Source organism: Denticeps clupeoides, chromosome 20 (assembly GCF_900700375.1).
Source record: "Denticeps clupeoides chromosome 20, fDenClu1.1, whole genome shotgun sequence".
NCBI lineage: Eukaryota > Metazoa > Chordata > Actinopteri > Clupeiformes > Denticipitidae > Denticeps > Denticeps clupeoides.
Window position 1 is genome coordinate 7,828,376 of NC_041726.1, and position 17,547 is coordinate 7,845,922.

At 43.5% G+C, this 17,547-nt stretch overlaps 1 protein-coding gene across 4 annotated transcripts; it reads right to left on the reverse strand.

Annotated features, from left to right (window-relative positions):
- Positions 1–541: 541 nt before the first annotated feature.
- On the reverse strand, positions 542–17,338 carry tpd52 (tumor protein D52). Of its 4 annotated transcripts, none has more exons than XM_028963183.1 (8): positions 17,123–17,338; positions 6,947–7,068; positions 5,833–5,981; positions 5,314–5,415; positions 5,105–5,131; positions 4,048–4,089; positions 3,520–3,568; positions 542–3,254 (listed from the first exon to the last, which is right to left on the reverse strand). In XM_028963183.1, exons 1-8 carry the CDS (start codon positions 17,139–17,141, stop codon positions 3,132–3,134), a joined length of 633 nt encoding a protein of 210 aa, XP_028819016.1. In that variant the 5' UTR covers positions 17,142–17,338; the 3' UTR covers positions 542–3,131. The 4 variants fall into 4 exon arrangements, with proteins under 4 accessions (XP_028819016.1, XP_028819012.1, XP_028819013.1 ...); XM_028963179.1 differs by lacking the exon at positions 17,123–17,338 and adding an exon at positions 11,039–11,848; XM_028963180.1 differs by lacking the exons at positions 5,105–5,131; positions 17,123–17,338 and adding an exon at positions 11,039–11,847.
- Between the last annotated feature and the right edge of the window lie 209 nt (positions 17,339–17,547).

Sequence of the window (17,547 nt, forward strand, 5' to 3'; positions counted from 1 at the left end):
AACTTTTTAAACTATCTTTTAAAAACATCTGGCCCAGTATTGGATGCTGGATAATGTTTTCTGCGGGGGCAATTTGCCTTGTGTTCAAATAAAAAGTCAGATTCTGGGAGTTCTGTGATGCCATGATAGTATAATGGAGATAATCTCCGTTATATTATCATGGCATCACAGAACTCACACACACATTTACATATACATTTTGGATATGTGTGTGTTGTACCATTTTGTGAAAATAATTGCAAAAGTCAAATGCAACACCAACATCTGAAATGTAGGAAAGTTATTGTATTTTATAGTGTGTAATTTCCTTGGCACCTTTACATTAAGGCAGAAAACTAGCAACTAGCACGGTACCCGGACTCTACTGGCAGAGGAGCCACTCTTATGACAGAGGGCTGCAGGATGCTCCCTGCTGTACTCCATGGCTAAGTTCTCTGCAGCAGAGGAGGAGAAGACTATATGAAGTGAATAATGTTGTGTTGATATCTCACAGCCAGCAGGAACAATGCAAACACACACACACACAAAAAAAGAACACTGATAGTTGAACTCATTACATTGTTATAGTGGTCTTAGCTGGTAAAACATGCCTTTGATAAGACTGCGGATACATTTAATCAACATGACAGGGAAATCATCCACAAAAGTAGCAACAAGACGATAATGCATAGTGTTAGATTTCATGAGGTGGGGAAAAAGTAGGACAAACAAATTTTACATTTTCCAAACAGAGGCTTTAAGGAATATTTTAGTCTTTGGCAAAGCTAAATGCTATTTAACTAACAGGTTCGAGTATTATTTATTAAAAAAAAAAAGAAACAGCAGCGTGAACATGATTCTGGCAGGTAACACATGATCACAGGGACAAACAGGAAGTGTGAAAACCAAATACCCAAGGATCATTTTACTCCTATTTATCTGGAATGTTGCAGCTGATCAAATGAACTGTGTGAACTAGCCATTAAGCAAAAGCCAGGAGAAAAAAAAAACTGCCTAAAAATGATCAATGCACAATCTAGCGATTACTGTGTTTATAATTATGCATCAAAAAGACGCCCTGTATGAAAATTCCTGTAAAATCACAAAAAATACAAATTTCTTGCAATGAATTTATATTTATATTACATCCTGTTCTGCGTAAAACACGCGTGTCCATCTCCAGAAACCCTCCTGGGTGCTATATGCCTCTAAACATCCCCCGTCCATGAAAAAGCTGCTACCCCACACCAACACAATCACCTGAAGACCAAAATGTCAGCTCCTGCCTTTCTTCAATTATTTCCATGATGCATCTAATTTTTTTTAATTTTTTTTTATATTCTTTACAGTCATGGCCTAAGCTCAGGAATACATAGGCATGCATCTCTGCAGCTTTTTAACCTTAGAATGACTACAGGTGAGAAAACAAGCATCGGAACAAAGGCTTGTCTTTGTGGCGACCGCCATGCCACCCCAACATTTAAATAGCAAACACCACCGTTCCAATTACAGGCTCCTCCGGGGTTAAATTGGCTCGGGGCTGGACACGGGTCTCTAAAGCCATTTCCCATCAAACGCTTGACCATGTGAACACAGGCCTGACTGTTCCACACGTTCCACAAGTGCACTCCGTTCTTTTGCATTCTTTTAATGTGCTGAGGGACCGTTCTTTAAATGAACAAACTGTCATCTCTCTCAGAATCGAATGAAACCTACAGGAAACAAAGAACACAGAAAACCACCAATAACGGACATCTATATTGTATACAAGTATTTTGTTCTTTACATGTTAAAGCGATTTGACTGTGCAAAGGGGCAAAGCATACCTTAGTCACAAGGATAGTTAATTTTGTGCCATCACACATACCCATTCAGATCTGATTCATGCAAAATGCCTATATGCCGGGTTTCTGCAGGTTAAAGGAAGCCAAATTTAAAACTTTTTAAGGACACCTCCATAAAATCTAAGACCTTGCATCTGGGTCATCAACTTCATTTGTTATTTGTGAGTCATTTCGGGCACTTTTTAATAGGGGTGACATGGGCTACTGCCCAGGGCAGCATCGTGGGTATCCTATTTTTTTTTTTTATTTTTTTTTTTATAATGATAAATTCTGGAGGATTTTATTGGAAATAAAAATAAACATTCAGACACGAGATGAACAAACCCAGTAAGTATAAGCCTATATTTTCAGTAACATCTGTGTGCAGACCACCAGAGCTCTTGAGATCCTAGGTCTGTTAGGCATGTTCAGTAATTCATCTCTGTCTGCCCACCTATTACTGGTACAGCATACCGAGACTAAGATACTACAGCCATACCAAGAAGGGGCAGTAGGTGGCAATTACAGTACTCCAAAGTAAACTAGTAATAGATTAGTAGCCATTGACTAAAGGACACTAAAACACTAAAGTTATTCCAAACAATTTTCTATTAATTAAATGATAGAATGTAAATACAAAAGAGAAAACAAATAAGCTTTCTTTAGCTTCTCAGACAGACATTTTTTTTTAACTCAGGTGAGATGCTGTGTATAACAAGATAGCTCACCTGCTGCCTTGAGACGGACACACGTGCAAGTGTGGGTTTAAAAAAGGCTACGTCATCCCCATGCGCGCGATGCACTTAGTAAACCCGGAAGCGAGCGGTGACTGCGAATTACTGACAGATTGAAGGCTTGTTTCACTTGATTTATTGGGTCTGCAGTATTTTTAAGACCTTTGAACTCTGGATTTTAGGATTACTAGTAATTTTTAATGATATTTAAGGCCTAAATCCAATTTAAGGATCTGCAGAAACCCTGTAAATACTGGCTGACCAACAAACACACACACACCAGTGAGCAGAGATCTGTAGGACCCCGTCCTAGACTATATAGTCATAGCAGACAGACAGACAGGTACTCCAGTGTTAGGACTACCATTCAACATCTAAGATTTGTGCAAAATGTGAAGTCAAAACAAAACCATGGGCTGCAATTGTTCAGGAAAAGGGCAGAGCGTGTGTTCTGAGCTCTGCTACTAAAGGCATGGGTGTTTTATATGAATGAAGGGTGGATTTGTTTGGCTGTAATTTTGGTTTTGGCATAGTGTTCTGCAGATTTTTGGTGTAGAGTCGGAGGGCAAGGTAAAGACGTCACAGGAGTGCGTCTTCAGTGCGGCTCCTCCCTCTTCATTTCCGTGCCCTCTGATTGGCTCTCCACTGCCTCAGAGTTGGCCGTGGAGTTAATGACCTCATTGATGTTGCCTGTCGATGATGTAGGGGTCATCTTGGTCTGATGAATGATGAAGCTGATGATTAATTAAATGTCACTGGCACTTTATCATTTAAGTTTAGTTAAGTTTAGCGAAAAAAAAACAAAAAAAAAACAGACAGGACAGTAGTTTAATTACATTTGAAATAACATGGTTTATGGTTTAAGTTCATTATTTCACAATGCAATAACAACTGAATAACTGAGCTGATAGTTACGTTTCCTACCTTTATTAACTGTGTCTACGTAATAATCCTTTCATAAACTTCATTAATGCATACATTACCTTCAAAGTTTCCACTTTCTCCTCAAATGACTTGAAGGTTGGGGTGTTCCTGTAGACAGGGTGGGTGACATGTGAGACGTCATTGTTGTTAAAACCACAAGGCATGCCTACTTTCAAAACGCCACGGGGTTTCTTTTCGGCTTGGGCCAGTTTCACGTTTCACCATCCTCCAGCCTTACAAACATCCTCGGCAAAAAGGAAAAACACGAGGATCGGAGAAAAACGCTGATATCTAGTTCCACCCAAGATGATGGTAGCAGAACAGAACAGAAGCTCTTCCTTAGACACGCTATTGATAGGCATCAACTATCGAGGTTACCAATTATTATCACTATTATATGTACGCTATTATTTTCCATGTCACGCTCCGGCAATGGATTATTCAGATTTCTAACCCTCCACTAAGGGCGTGTTCACAGTTCATGTTGGGGGGGGTGCCTAAGTGTGAGACATAAATAGCATAACAGTAGCGAGCGCGGTGGGCCCGGCCATCTGGGATCGAGAGGAACCGGGATTCTAGAACCTTACCTCATGACAGGCATGCTAGCGGAATGCTGGAGAGAGCGTATGCTATCCGTAAGCAGTAAACGAGAGGAGAAAGGGGTTAAAAATCACACGCACGCACGCACACAATCCTATACATCAACAGAATATCCTCAACACACAGAGGTTGATTAAATCTAACTGCTCCAGGTAATCCGCTAATCCATAATGCATTTAGAAATGCACGAGTAGTGTTTTTAATAAAAGCCATTCGCCAGGACTGGAAGAGGCGCATGAGCCAAAGAAAGTGAATATAAACTACAGGGTGGGCCATTTATATGGATAAACCTTAATACAATGGGAATGGTTGGTGATATTAACCATACTAATGTGTTTGTGGCACATTAGTATATGTGAGGGGGCAAATTTTTCAAGATGGGTGGTGACCATAGTGGCCATTTTGAAGTCGGTCATCTTGGATCCAACTTTTGTTTTTTCAATAGGAAGAGGGTCATGTGACATCAAATTTATTGGTAATTTCACTTGGTTTGCTTGGTTTTAACGTAACATTATTCTGACCACTTATAAAATGTGTTCAAGGTCCATTCCCATTTTATTAAGGTGTATCCATATAAATGGCCCACCCTGTATATAATAACCTTGCATCTTTTTTATTTGTATCATATTAAGTGCTTATTCGCGTATGAGCCGCTGTGTTATTTCTACCACATCTTAACAAATGAAGACACAGCCAGCCCTGGAAGACGCTCTCTTTTCTCTGTAGTCAGCGAATCTCCGTCTTAGCAGGCCGCTGGCTCTACATTAGGAGGTACGAGGGTGCGTCACTCATTAACAAACGAGCCATGCTGGAACATGCAAAAAGCAGGTCATTAAGACGCTGATGAACATGATTAGCAAAAAACAAAGCAAACAGGGAGGGATCAATGCCTTCCACAGGCTCAATGGTGTGATCGCGCTCAGGCAAAACGGCAACTCATGCAGAGTAAAACAACACACTTCACGCTCCTGACTAATAATCTAATAATCTATGCAGCACCACGTCCACTTCAAACGGCTACGGGCGGGGCCGGGTGGGGCTTACCTAAAGGAGCTGGACAAAGACTGCAGTCTGCGAGAGCCCATGTTTTGAGTCAAGGAACAAGGAAAAAGCTGATGAGGTTGCTCTTTGCTGTGTGTGTCACGGTGACAGTATATTTGTGCTTTAGAGAGATTTTGCACGTTTGACGTCATACGGGAAACATCGTCGTGTCTGTGTTCTCGAGGCAAGCGGCATTCACTACAGTCCCTCACCTGACGTCATCCAGTTTCCTGGTGATAGCAGAGCCCACGCTGGAGAATGCGGCCGACGCCTTCTGTCCAGCCTGTGAGAGGGTCTCCGATGTCCTCCTATAGCTGCAATAAAGCAGAAAAATCTCCACTCATGACTCAAGTAGCATGAATGCAAAAGAGCTTCCTTGTTTCTGTCTATTATTGTAAATCCTATACCTATAATTAATTATAAAGAAATATAATAATAATAATAATATAAGACAGTAGTTACAGGGACAGCCCCCCCCCGGAGACACTCAGGGTTAAGTGTCTTGCTCAGGGATACAATGGTGGTAAGTGAAATCTGAACCTGGAACTTGATCATCCGGTTCATAGGCCACTATCCTGCCGTGTTTCTGGACTCGGACCGAGTCAGGCCGCATGCACCGGGGAGGGAGGGGCGAGCGGAACGGCAGATGGAGTTCTTCTAGCGGGCGCAGCGGGAAAGGGAGGGAGTGTTGAGGGGGCGCAGGCGGACAGCGGAGTGTGGAGGTCACCTACGCGGTGGAGGTGGTGACTTCCTGCCAGCCTTTGCTCAGGTTCTGCCGCAGCTCGTTGAGCGGGGTGATGCCCAGTTTCCGCTTCAGCTCCGCCACCTGCTTTTCCTTTGCTGCCAGGACCTGGGACAGCGTCTGAATCTCCTCCTCCACCTACATGTACACATACGCAAGTTTTATCAACAGGAGCATACAGCTACCTGGCAGCTACTTCAATAGATACCAACGATACTGAACTACACTGCACCAACATAACCTGAAAAGTTCAATGTATGGTAAAAAAACATAATCCAGGGTTAACATTTTTGCAAAAGCATTATAAAAATGACAATTCAATGACTCTAAAGCAAATTTTGTTTTTGAAAAAAAAAAAAAAAAAGAATTATTGCAAAAAGTTTATTTTACTAAATTGTAACTAAACCCTGAAAAGCTTAACTTAAAGAAACGGTGTTTCTTCTTCCAAGTTCACGCAGCCCGAGCCCGAGTAAAATGGCCTCCATCAGCTGTAATTTACATGACTTTTACGAGGAGACATGCGGCTGCGGAGGCGCTGGAATATGGAAGAACTAGTTTTAGACATTGTAGTTGTAAACGTACTTCATGTTACACATTCATCTGTCAAACAGATGTCAATGACTTTTCCACGACTTTATATGTCTATTTCGTATTCCGAAACTTTGTAGGAAAAATACAGGCTCATTCGCCAAGGCATCAATAATTTGAACAGAAAATAATTATCAATTGTTTGTTACATATTTTTTTAAAAGAGTGGTGGACAATTTTCAGGTGAAATACTGCCCTCTATTTTAAGGAGTTAACATTGCACCTTTAACTTTAATGTCCACACATTTAGAGTTGGTCATCTCTAAAAGCAGCGGCGACTTCCTCTTCCTTCCTACACATTTAGCAGTAGTTTGGTTAAGCAAAAAGTCCAAAAATGGACAAACTCGTGCGCAGTGACCAGTGGCCTCCGAACAGCAGCTAGAAAGCAGGTAACAAGAACATCCATACTTTTCAGCCAATGTGGGTCCATGGACATTGAACAATGTTCTGAAATTGATTAAAGAAAATCAAATGACTACAGACAAAGTAGGAAAGAAAAAAAAAACGCATTTCACCTTTGCCAGTTCATTCTGGAGCTCCTCTTGTTCCTCCTCAGTGAGACCCAAGCTGGTAGTTGTGTCGACCGTCGTAACAGCATCTTCTCCCACCTCCGGGAGGGAGTCTGGCCTCTGCGCTCCTAAGAAACACATGTACGCACCTTTTAAATCTCAAACCAACCGTTCAACAAGCTATAAGTGTCTTTATAGCTGGATATTTGAAAATACTTGTCCTCCGTGGATCATTTCATTACTTCGTTCCCGTGATCATTCACTGATTACAGGTTCAGTGCCTCACAGGGTTAATGGTTAATGGACTCGTTTGTTCACAGCAAGTTTACCACCCACATTTCCCATGATTCAGTGCACTGCACTGCAGGAATGAGTCCTGTTTCAAAGTGTGTGATTGATGGGAACTCCCTGCACCCCAAAACCGATTTTGGAGGGGGGGGGGCGAATGTGACAAAAAAAAAAAGGTCACGGCGAGTTTAAACGAGTACTTGATCGAATCGTTGCAACCGAATACGTTTTTCTGATGGATGATTACAATGATGAAGATGAAAAAGAAAACATTCCAAAAAACAAAAAGAGAGACAACTAACAATGCCTACAGGGCATAAAGGCATGAATAAAACAGTAACAGATTTAAAAGATGGCCTTGGATGATAGACACAAGCCCAGGGACTCTTACACACACACACTCACACACACACACACACCTCTTTGATGTTGACGTTTCATCCCTGACGACTGCTACCGCTTGAGAGAACACTTACGGCTGCCACAAGCGGCATACAGGAATAATAGTGTTACAAGACAAAGTCACCATCAGGTCTGACAGCAGGGAGACCGTGAGACGATCCCAGGACAGTGAGGAGCTGCCACCATGGCTCACATTCACAATTTGTTCACGAAAAATAAAAAAATGTATCTTTCATCGTGGAAAATATGTTATTTTTACATTTTGCATTATCTGATTTTGCACTTGTTTAGCTAGATGTCATATATTGCAAGTATATAGTTAGGCGGGGCATGTTTATTCATATCGGGCCTTTCATACACAGGGCAAATACACTATACACCTATCATTGTGTTACATTATGACCAGGTGAAGTGCCCAGTGCAGCAGCACAGTAGGGGTACACAGTACACAGCAGGGGTGTTGAAATTAATTTTAGAATCGATGCATCGCGATGAAGACATGGACTTCTGAGGACATGGACTATTCTGCTATTCTATTCGTTAAAATGTAGTGCTGGTAGCGACTGTGGCTGCCTGATCTGTGTACAGCGTTACAGTGTCGTGAGACCAATAGAATCGAAACAGAAATGGAGGAAAAGCTGATTTTATCAGTCTCTGAGTGTGCAGAGATCTACAACATGACATTATCGTCTTAAGACGATATATACTGGCTGTGAGCTATGTGCGCATATCTGTCCATAGTTGTGTGGTTAAAGTTTGTGCTGATATACCTATGTCCGTACTGTGTGCTGTTAATGGTAGTATGTACTCCTTACCACCAGGGGTCAGTGTCGAGGCTGCAAACCAAATAAATTAAGGGATACCTGCATCTTAAAATAGTCATCTGTTGAGTGCAGATCTTGCAACATGAGTCCCAATATTGCATCCGTATCCAGATGGTTCATTTTTGAGCATGCGCACAAAAACCAGTGCAAAGAACGCAGGATACGGACCGCTGCTGTACGTACGCAGTTAACGGCAAGTGTATTTAGAAAACCACGCCTATTACTTTGCGCTGAGCCCCACGGAGCTGCTAAATCTAGCAGCCCCGTTATGTATGAGGTGATACCGAATGGGCTGAAGGGACAGACGAGGAGTGCAAGGCTTGTCTCCACACGTCAACAGAACCCCCACACCCTGAACTCCCCCAGCATTCCACACTCATCTCCTCCCTGGGAGTCTGGCCTTCACCTCTCACCGGGGTTTATCTCCGGCTTTGAATTTATGTTAGTCAGAGAGGAGTACAGGGTCAAACCCAATTAGATTCCTGAAGGCACCAGCATCTTCTGTATCAGCAGTTCTCAAACATACACAAACATTCAAGAACAAATTAGTCTCCATCAGCATATTGAAAAAAAAAAAAAAAGACCTCAAATGTAGAATAAGAACAGAAAAACATGTTTTCCTTTTTATTAGTTACATAAACTAATTCAACAGAACATCTACTAATGCATGGTTGCCTTTTAAACGTTGTGTTTATTTCTATTGTGCACTGTAATACAATTTAGGGGCGGAACAAATTCACATTTCATAGGGTGAATAAATGCCAGGCTGAAGATCTAATCACGAGCAGATTATGAACTTTTTATGATTTTTTTTTTTATTTTATTATTCCTCCACACTCACAGAACTGGTGTTTCCACCTCCACACCCCATGTTGCCCAAGATGGAATTAAGTCATCTTAACATTTTGAAATCCTGAGGTTAAAAGAGAACTACTCTTCAAGCAACAGCTTAATGTTAGAAGACGATTGGAGACCAGAAACCAAAAACTTAAAGTGTGAAGACGGGTGAAGTCGACTGAAGGACAATTCTTGCTTGCATTGTGTACTTCTTCCCTCATGTTCTGTGACCCACACGGTGCGGCCAGGTTGGGCAGCTTTGAATCAGATATTTCAGGATGAACGTTTTGTCAAGAATTATTATCAAGTTCTTCATTTTACGTATGGTGCAGCAGGCGAGGTGGTTTAATTCTGTCCGTTTTGCAGGTTTTTCGGCTTTTTTAAACAACACTGGATCTAGCGGGTGGTAGTAGCCTAGTGGGTAACACACTCGCCTATGAACCAGAAGACCCAGGTTCAAACCCCACTTACTACCATCGTGTCCCTGAGGAAGACACTTAACCCTGAGTGTCTCCAGGGGGAGACTGTCCCTGTAACTACTGATTGTAAGTCGCTCTGGATAAGGGCGTCTGATAAATGCCATAAATGTAAATGTCTAGAGGTTCTCGCTGTGCTCTGCAGAATGCAGGAGGAGGAAAGCGTACCTCCAACGTCAATGCTTCAACCCACCAGACATTATTCATCAGTTTCATTAGTTTAGCTGACCAGTCCTAACATGCTGCATGTGACTCAACAATGCAAACCCAACAAACGTTGGGTGCACCAAATTTTCAAGTGCAACCAGTGCAAATAGTAGGTGTGAATAGATTAACCCCTAACTCTCCGTTGCAAAGCGTAATATTTATTCAGTGTCATATGCAGTGCCTCACTGTGAATAAGTTATAAGGTGATCAAACATATACATCCTATTTGATTTTGGGGTCAAGACTACACAAAACACAAGTCTGTCTGAATGAAAAGAGCACTGCTAATATTTATACACCAATGGCAAGTGTGTCAGTCAATGTTTATCAAGACTATCTTACACCCTATGATCCAGAAAAGCTGATTTCTTGATTAGTCCCCAAAATGATATTATTGGCTATTGCAGTCCATTACCAAAAAGGAAGGGAGCAGCTGAGCCCTTTTAACACTGGTACAAGCAAACCATGGAACTAATGGAACATAACAGCCCACATAAAACACCGTGATGCACAAATCTCAACAAATGAACCCGCCAGAGACAAAGACAAATCCTTAAATATTTGATGACGTTAGTAAAAACCCTCCCACGCTGAACTCTTCATAAACTCCGTTCATTCGCCAGGCAAATTAGATTTTCGACGGCTGTCAGAAGCCTATTGAATCTTACATATTTCAGGCCTTAATGCGGCTGTGTGACCCAAGCTTGACTGAATAATCACATTACATGAAACAAACAAAAGAATGAAAAAAAAAATATATATATATAATAATAGTAATAAATCGCAGCAACTAAATAAGAATTTGGTACCAAAAGCTTTTTGGGTTGCTGTCACACGGCGAAATTAGAAATGAAAACTTGTGGTGTTTGACATTAATGAGAGACGAGCACCGCCGCCGCTGCCGCCTGTCCAGCACCTGCTGCTGACAGGAGCGTTTCCAACAGGTCAGGAAGTGACACGAGCAGCACTAGCATAAAAAAAAAAAAAAAACACAACGACGCTCTCGAACTTGTCTTTCTTCCTTTCGCTTTCTCGCTCTCGCACACACACACACGGATCGTTACCTCTCACGGCCACTAGAGGTGAGCTGGGCGGAGTCACGACCTCACTGGGGGACAGGTACAGATAGCTGGCGTTGACCCCCTCCTCGAAGTTGAACGGGGACTTGTACTCGTCCGCAGGGTCCATGTCGCCGGGGCTCCGCGGTCCTCCTGAGTGATTATTGCTTGCATGTGATTGGGCGAGTGCCTCGGCGCCAGACTCAGAGCTCCGATTGTCCTTTTCTCCAACGCTCCTGCTCTGCAAGTGTGTGTGGGTGGTTTTTTTTTTGGGTGTGTGTATTGCCAACGCTGCAGGAACGGCCCGGGCCGCCAGTCCCCGGGGTTTTGTGCGAGGTCACATGACACAGGGCCCGAGGTGTCGGCACAGTCTGAAGCAGCGTTAATGTGTTACCTGTCCCGTTTCCCCGTCTCTGTAGAGTCAAAGGTCGTCGTGGAACGTCCCGGCCACACACGGATCCAGGCTCCCACCAGCAGATGCAACCAGATCATGACGTCATGCGAGCGGCCCTGCCCCCTCCAACCGTCTTCCAGTCCGAGGTAAAAGGAGGATCCATTTATCTGACGGTCACGTGACCCAGCGGGAGAGGGGCACATAATCTGCAGTGGCCCAGATTAGAGCAATAATCCATCTCGCACTGTCACCGCCCGGCCCCGAGCCACGCGGTGGGGGTCGCCCGTGCTATTTCCATGCCAACAGAGATGGGCTTGTTCCAGACGAGGGATTGGGGAATCTGTCAAATCACACTCTTTTTACATGAGTCTTCACTGCGTTTTACACAATCTTACACGCTGTATTAAACATCACATGCATGGAGGATGAAAAAATACTAGGGATATAATAATAATGACCTATATTATCGATTGTTAGTGTTTTTAACGCATATTTTTTTTTTTTTTTTTACTTCAAAATAATCACATACAATGATCCCAACATCCCCAAATAAATCCATTTAATTGCTGAAAAGCGAGTAACGAATAAACAACTGAGGAGACGTCCCCTGATTGTGAATATAGTATAGTTGCGTTGCTACTATTCTGTTAACCAACATGCGAAGGAGCACAGAATTCACGAAGACACATGAACTGCCTATAAATAATGAAAAAATGAATAATAATAAAAAAAAAAAACCAAGTAAAGAGTGTAGCACTTTCCTCCACTGGCGCAATCTAAATGGTTTTATGTGACTCACACACACGCAGAGCGAGTCTCAAGGACGGAAGAACCTTGGCGACAGTGTGGCCGACGCGATTTTCCAGCACCCGGATATTTGCCCTGCACTCAGGTCCTTGTTGGTCGACAGCCAAACCCTTTCCTCACATGGTGTTTACGCCGCGTTGCGCCGCCGCAGCTGCCCGGTTTACACGCACGCCTTCCTGAAAACGTCCCACGCGGCGCGGCAAAAAGGTGCAAGCTCAGTCCTTACAAGGCACGAGTGGAAATACGGCCGTTTACCAAATTAACCCTCACAGGCTCTTGGGGGCCTTTAGACCCCAATTGGATTTTGAAAATTAAAATATGAGAGTCAACTGATTAATTAATTTGTCTAGGACCTGCATATTTGTGTCATAATTAACATTTTTTTGTTCAAAATGAGTGGAAAAAAATAAAACTGCTTGCAAAACTCCATTATGATTAATGGACGTTTGATTAGTCGATAAACGTAAAAAAAAAATCTAAAGAAATAAATCAACTGTACGCCCCACTCTCAGAGAGACCAAACACTGTAATAATGAAAGCTATAATTCCCTAATCAGATGCTCTAAAAAAACATACCCATGGGGTATTATTCAAGGGTCTTATTGACCACAATAATAATAAAAAGAGGTCAAACTAATTCCTGTCAACTGAAAATATTATCATGCTCCAGCACTGGATTCAGCAAAAAGCTGTAACGCAGGAGCAAGAAGGGCCAGTGAAGGGACAGTGCCTCTGGCCGACTTCGTCCCCTCCTGCCCAGTCTTGTCATGAGAAAACATCTAGCAAATGATTGACCCCAACGTGCAGAAGAATCCGCTGTAAAAAAACAGGAACAAGCTGCAAAGAAGGAAGATGACCACTTCTCCATTTCAGCGCCCTTACAATCTACACCCAGATAAGAGAAGTTTACTACTGCGAGGAAGGGGTTTATAAATCGTGAGAGCTACACTTGTCACACAACATATCTGACTGGACTTCATCTTTTCAGGGTGCTACATAAAACAGTGCATGAAAAATGTTCACCAAGGTCACATTCACCAGATCGGCAGTCAGAACACACAGTCAGAATAAGAGTGCTTGATAACCTGCATGTTGGTGGCGGGCGTGGTCACGTTTGTGTACAAGGGGTATTAGGAGTGCAGAGAACGTAGAGAAACGGAGGAGAAAGGACGAAGAGATGGACGCTGCACTAAACCTGGACATGTGACATACTGACAGATGGGTGGTTTGAATAGTCCAGAATGAGGAAGCAGGGTGCGTGAGAGCTGTCAATCATGCCCACAGACTCCTCCCCCTTTAAACTTTGTTCATAAAAACATCATTATAGTTCATCTTATTGGCATCAGAAATAATTGCACAGTCCAATAACCCAACACCGGACCTTTGGCCTATGTCGCCGTTACACATCTCTTCCGTTATGAGCCCAGTAGCGCCATTGGTAACTGCTGCCGTTTTTTCCCCTGTGAAACAGCCTGTATGAATCCCATTTAAACCTGGTGAGCCGACGGACACAAACAACACCCCCCACAGAACGAAGCCTCAAAGTGGTTAATAGACCACAGCGGCCACTCAATTAGAAGATGATTCCCAGCGCATCGCGTCACATGGTGGGGCCCGAAAACAAGAATCATGGGATGCGGCGGTGCGACCTCCGGCCAGGAGCTGCCCTTAGTTCAATAGGGTCACAAAGCTCGGTATTAATTTATGTCGCTCCTTTGAGGCCCTTTTCAAATGATCTATTTTTTTTTTTTTTAACCACCTTGGCGTTGTGGACACACAGGTGGGTTCGCAAGCGCCCACCTGGCGATTTCACAGAGCCACCATTTCAAAAAGGCACGGTTGAGCCATGGTCTACAAAACTGTCTAGCTTGGCTGGTAGGTGAACACTTATTTAACCATTTAATAACATTAATTTACGCTATTAAATGCAATATAATGGTAATCATGGGAGAGAGTCTGAGACTACAATAGATATAAGTTATTTCACTCAATTAGCTTTCATCACACTTGGTGGCTGGTGGCTCAAATAACACCATGAAATTCATGCCCCTTGTTTTCCCTAATAAATGATGCTGTCTGCATCACAAGTTTTATATATGGCTATTAAACAATCAATATCGCAGCCCAACAGGTTTAGCACATTGTGTGTATTAGGGGTTAGCAGGACAGCAGCGTGCGCTGGGAAATGAAATTGTGCCAGGGCAGAAGTGGTGGCGAAACGCCGCCGAAAGGTCTCACCATTCCTCCCCACGACCAACACAGAGCTATCTGAACCAGACTGAGGGAACGCGAGCACTGTGGACTGACCGTCCACCTGAACTGGCACGTGGTTGGTAAGGTAGCGGACTCGTATCCGAAGGGTTGTGGGTTCAACTCTCGAACTGACAAGGTGCCACTGAGGTCCCCTTGATCACTAAGGGTGATAAATGCAGAAGACACATTCCGTTGTGTCACCGTATAAAAAAAATGACGAAACAATCCCTTTCACCACAGGGGCTCATAGCTACATCACAGCTATAGAAGTAGAGCCGTCCCCACGTGTTGACGTGTTGAAATATTACGTTGGATCCAAAACAAAGATGGCACCACCGGCGAGTGTCTCTGGGATAACAGATAACAGTGCAAGAAAAGCAATCGTTCATCAAAGATGTGGGAGAACTTAAACATAGAAAGAAGTTATTCTGTAATTTGTACTTTATACTCGAAGTTGGAGAAGGATATAAGAGGACGCCTTAGTGCGCGTGGTGTAGCTCCAAAATCACAGCTGATGCGTCAGGCTGCCGTTGGTTCTCTGTGCAATATGTGACTATATATAAATCACCTTCCTAAAAGTATCGGCAAAAAATATCTTCCTGTCTTCTTTTCATGATGCTGTCCAGCCGTGGTAAAATCGCAATATAAGTTTTTTTTTGTCACTGTATTATGTGCCTCCTGGCTTCTATAGCTGCTGTTTACATTAATAAAAACAATAAAACTCTATTTAAGCCTCCACGTTTACTTCGGTTATTGTATTTGTTCATTTGCTCTAAGAAGGTATTCTGGGTGACCTTTTATTTTTTATTGAATGCTACATTATGACTATTTTGCATTTATTTGACTCTTATTTGAATTGTATTTAGTCATTTTGAGTTTAAGCAATAAACATGTATTGGAATGTAAATAATTGTTAGACTAATGGTTTAAAATATAGTTGTTGGGGACATCCCTACAGCCTCCTCTGCCGCCATGGCAACCAGTTCAAACTCTGAATGAGCCTCAAAGCCCATCATCCACCCGTCTCCAATGCACATGGTTCCAATACGCAGCATCTGTCAAACGGCCAACGGTCTTACACTTGATTTAAAACTACCAATAATTTAGGTATTTAACATCTAGTACCTAGAACTTGTGTCCCCTGCGCCTATAATGGGCACACGGGTGTCACAACTGAACCATGGAGCATTTAAGGAAGGTGACCCCCCCCGTAAATTGGGGTTTCTAATATCATGTGTTGGGTGTATGATGGCCGGGTGTGTGTGTGTGTGATCAGCAAATTGTATGATATTCCCGCCGCGTTCTTCCACACTTCTGATCAGATGCCTTTTGTTGGCTTTCCTGTCCGTACTCCGTGCACTGCATCAAAGAGAGTACAAAGCGCTGCACCAGCGGCATCATCAAACCCGGAGGAGATTTCTCAACCTAAGCGAGTAGAGACAGGCAGCTCAATAAAAAGGGGGTGAAAGTTTAGGGAACTGCACACACTGAATCCCAAGACGGCCCCCTTCTATTACAAACACATAATTCTCCCGGTCTGGAATCTGTTGGTTTCTGTGGACTGACTGCCGCTCTGATCAGGGTTTTCTTTTTATTTTTTTATTGTTGCCATGACAGCGCTTGAGGGGAAAAGAAAAAAAAAACACATTTATGTTCACCTGAATACCGTTTTTTTTTATGTTAGACGTAGTTTATAAAAACCAGAGCAGCAGGGGGCTGCCAAAAGAAACACGGCATAAAACCAAATACCTTGCACAACAAAGCGTACGTCTGGTCTTTTCGGAGTTGAAAGCCGCACCTAACGCTGCACAGCACGCTCCAGTATCAGGGCCTGAAACCCCTGATAAAAAGGGCGGACGAAAGATAAAAGGCGGGCCTGGAATTACCTACAGGGCAAGCAAACGCGAGCATGCCAGCCACAGCTCTATTGCAGCCTGGAGGGACGGGCAGGTACAGGGCCCGGGCTGGGATGGAGGAGACGTGATGTCAGCAGCATTCTTCGTGGGGCGGATTCGTGCGGCGACACGACAGGCGTCTGCAGGGGCCGTGCAAGAGGCGCGAGGCAGGAAGTCCGAAGAAGCCTGCACGGCCCGGCACGGCCAAAAAGCACAAACCCTGGTGCTGGGCGGAACTAGTCCAATTAAACAAAATAACGAGAGGCGTGCGTGGTGGTCCAGGAAGTCCAGGACAAATTTACTGTAACTCTGCACGCAGGAAAACAACATCAAGGCACATATGGAGTCACACAAACGTGGATCCATGTCTGAGAAAGACCAATCAGGGCCAAAATAGCGTGCGGGCTTTTTAGTGTTAGGGCCATTGCCTACTTTGTGCACTTCCCCAAATTATTTCCCACTTTATTCCCCTGAAACTTTACGGTTCTGTGCTTGTGACAGACGAGCAGATCGCCAACACGGTGCTGGAAGCAGAAGAAAATTAGCGTCTGAAAGCAAAGCCTTGCCCGAAAAACTTACAGGCAGGATTCCAGGCTAGACGGAATTTTGCGGAAAGGGAAGCTAATCGCCGAGTTTGACAGCTCCGGCTAATTAGCTCGACGCTAACTACGCTGACCAGACCGCCAAGTTTCCAGTCACAAACGCCGCGACGCCCACCCCCAGGACAGCCAGAGACGCTACCTTGTTCGCCGTGCTCCATCCTCCTGTCCGCGACTCGCAGCCCGTCCGAGCAACTTTGTTTTGTGTGTTTTTACTCCTTGTATTTATTACTATTATTATTTTTTTTTTTTTTTTAATCTCCCGCTCCGCGTCGCGCCGCTTCTGCTGCCCCCCCCGCTCGCCTCTCGCGCTCTCCAGCCTCCACGCGCCGCCCGGCAGCTCGGAGCGGGGTGGGGTCCCCGCGTGACGTCAGCGCGTAGAGCACGTAAAAATGTAAACAGAGGGAAACACGTGGTTCTGTTGACGGGCTATGGCGTTGCTTCCTCGATTTTTTAGAAACGAGGCAATTTAAGATATACATATAAAATTTTAACAAATAAAAAAAAGTAAAAAATTTACGTTTTTTACTTAGGTAATGTATGTATAAAATGCATGTATAATTTTAA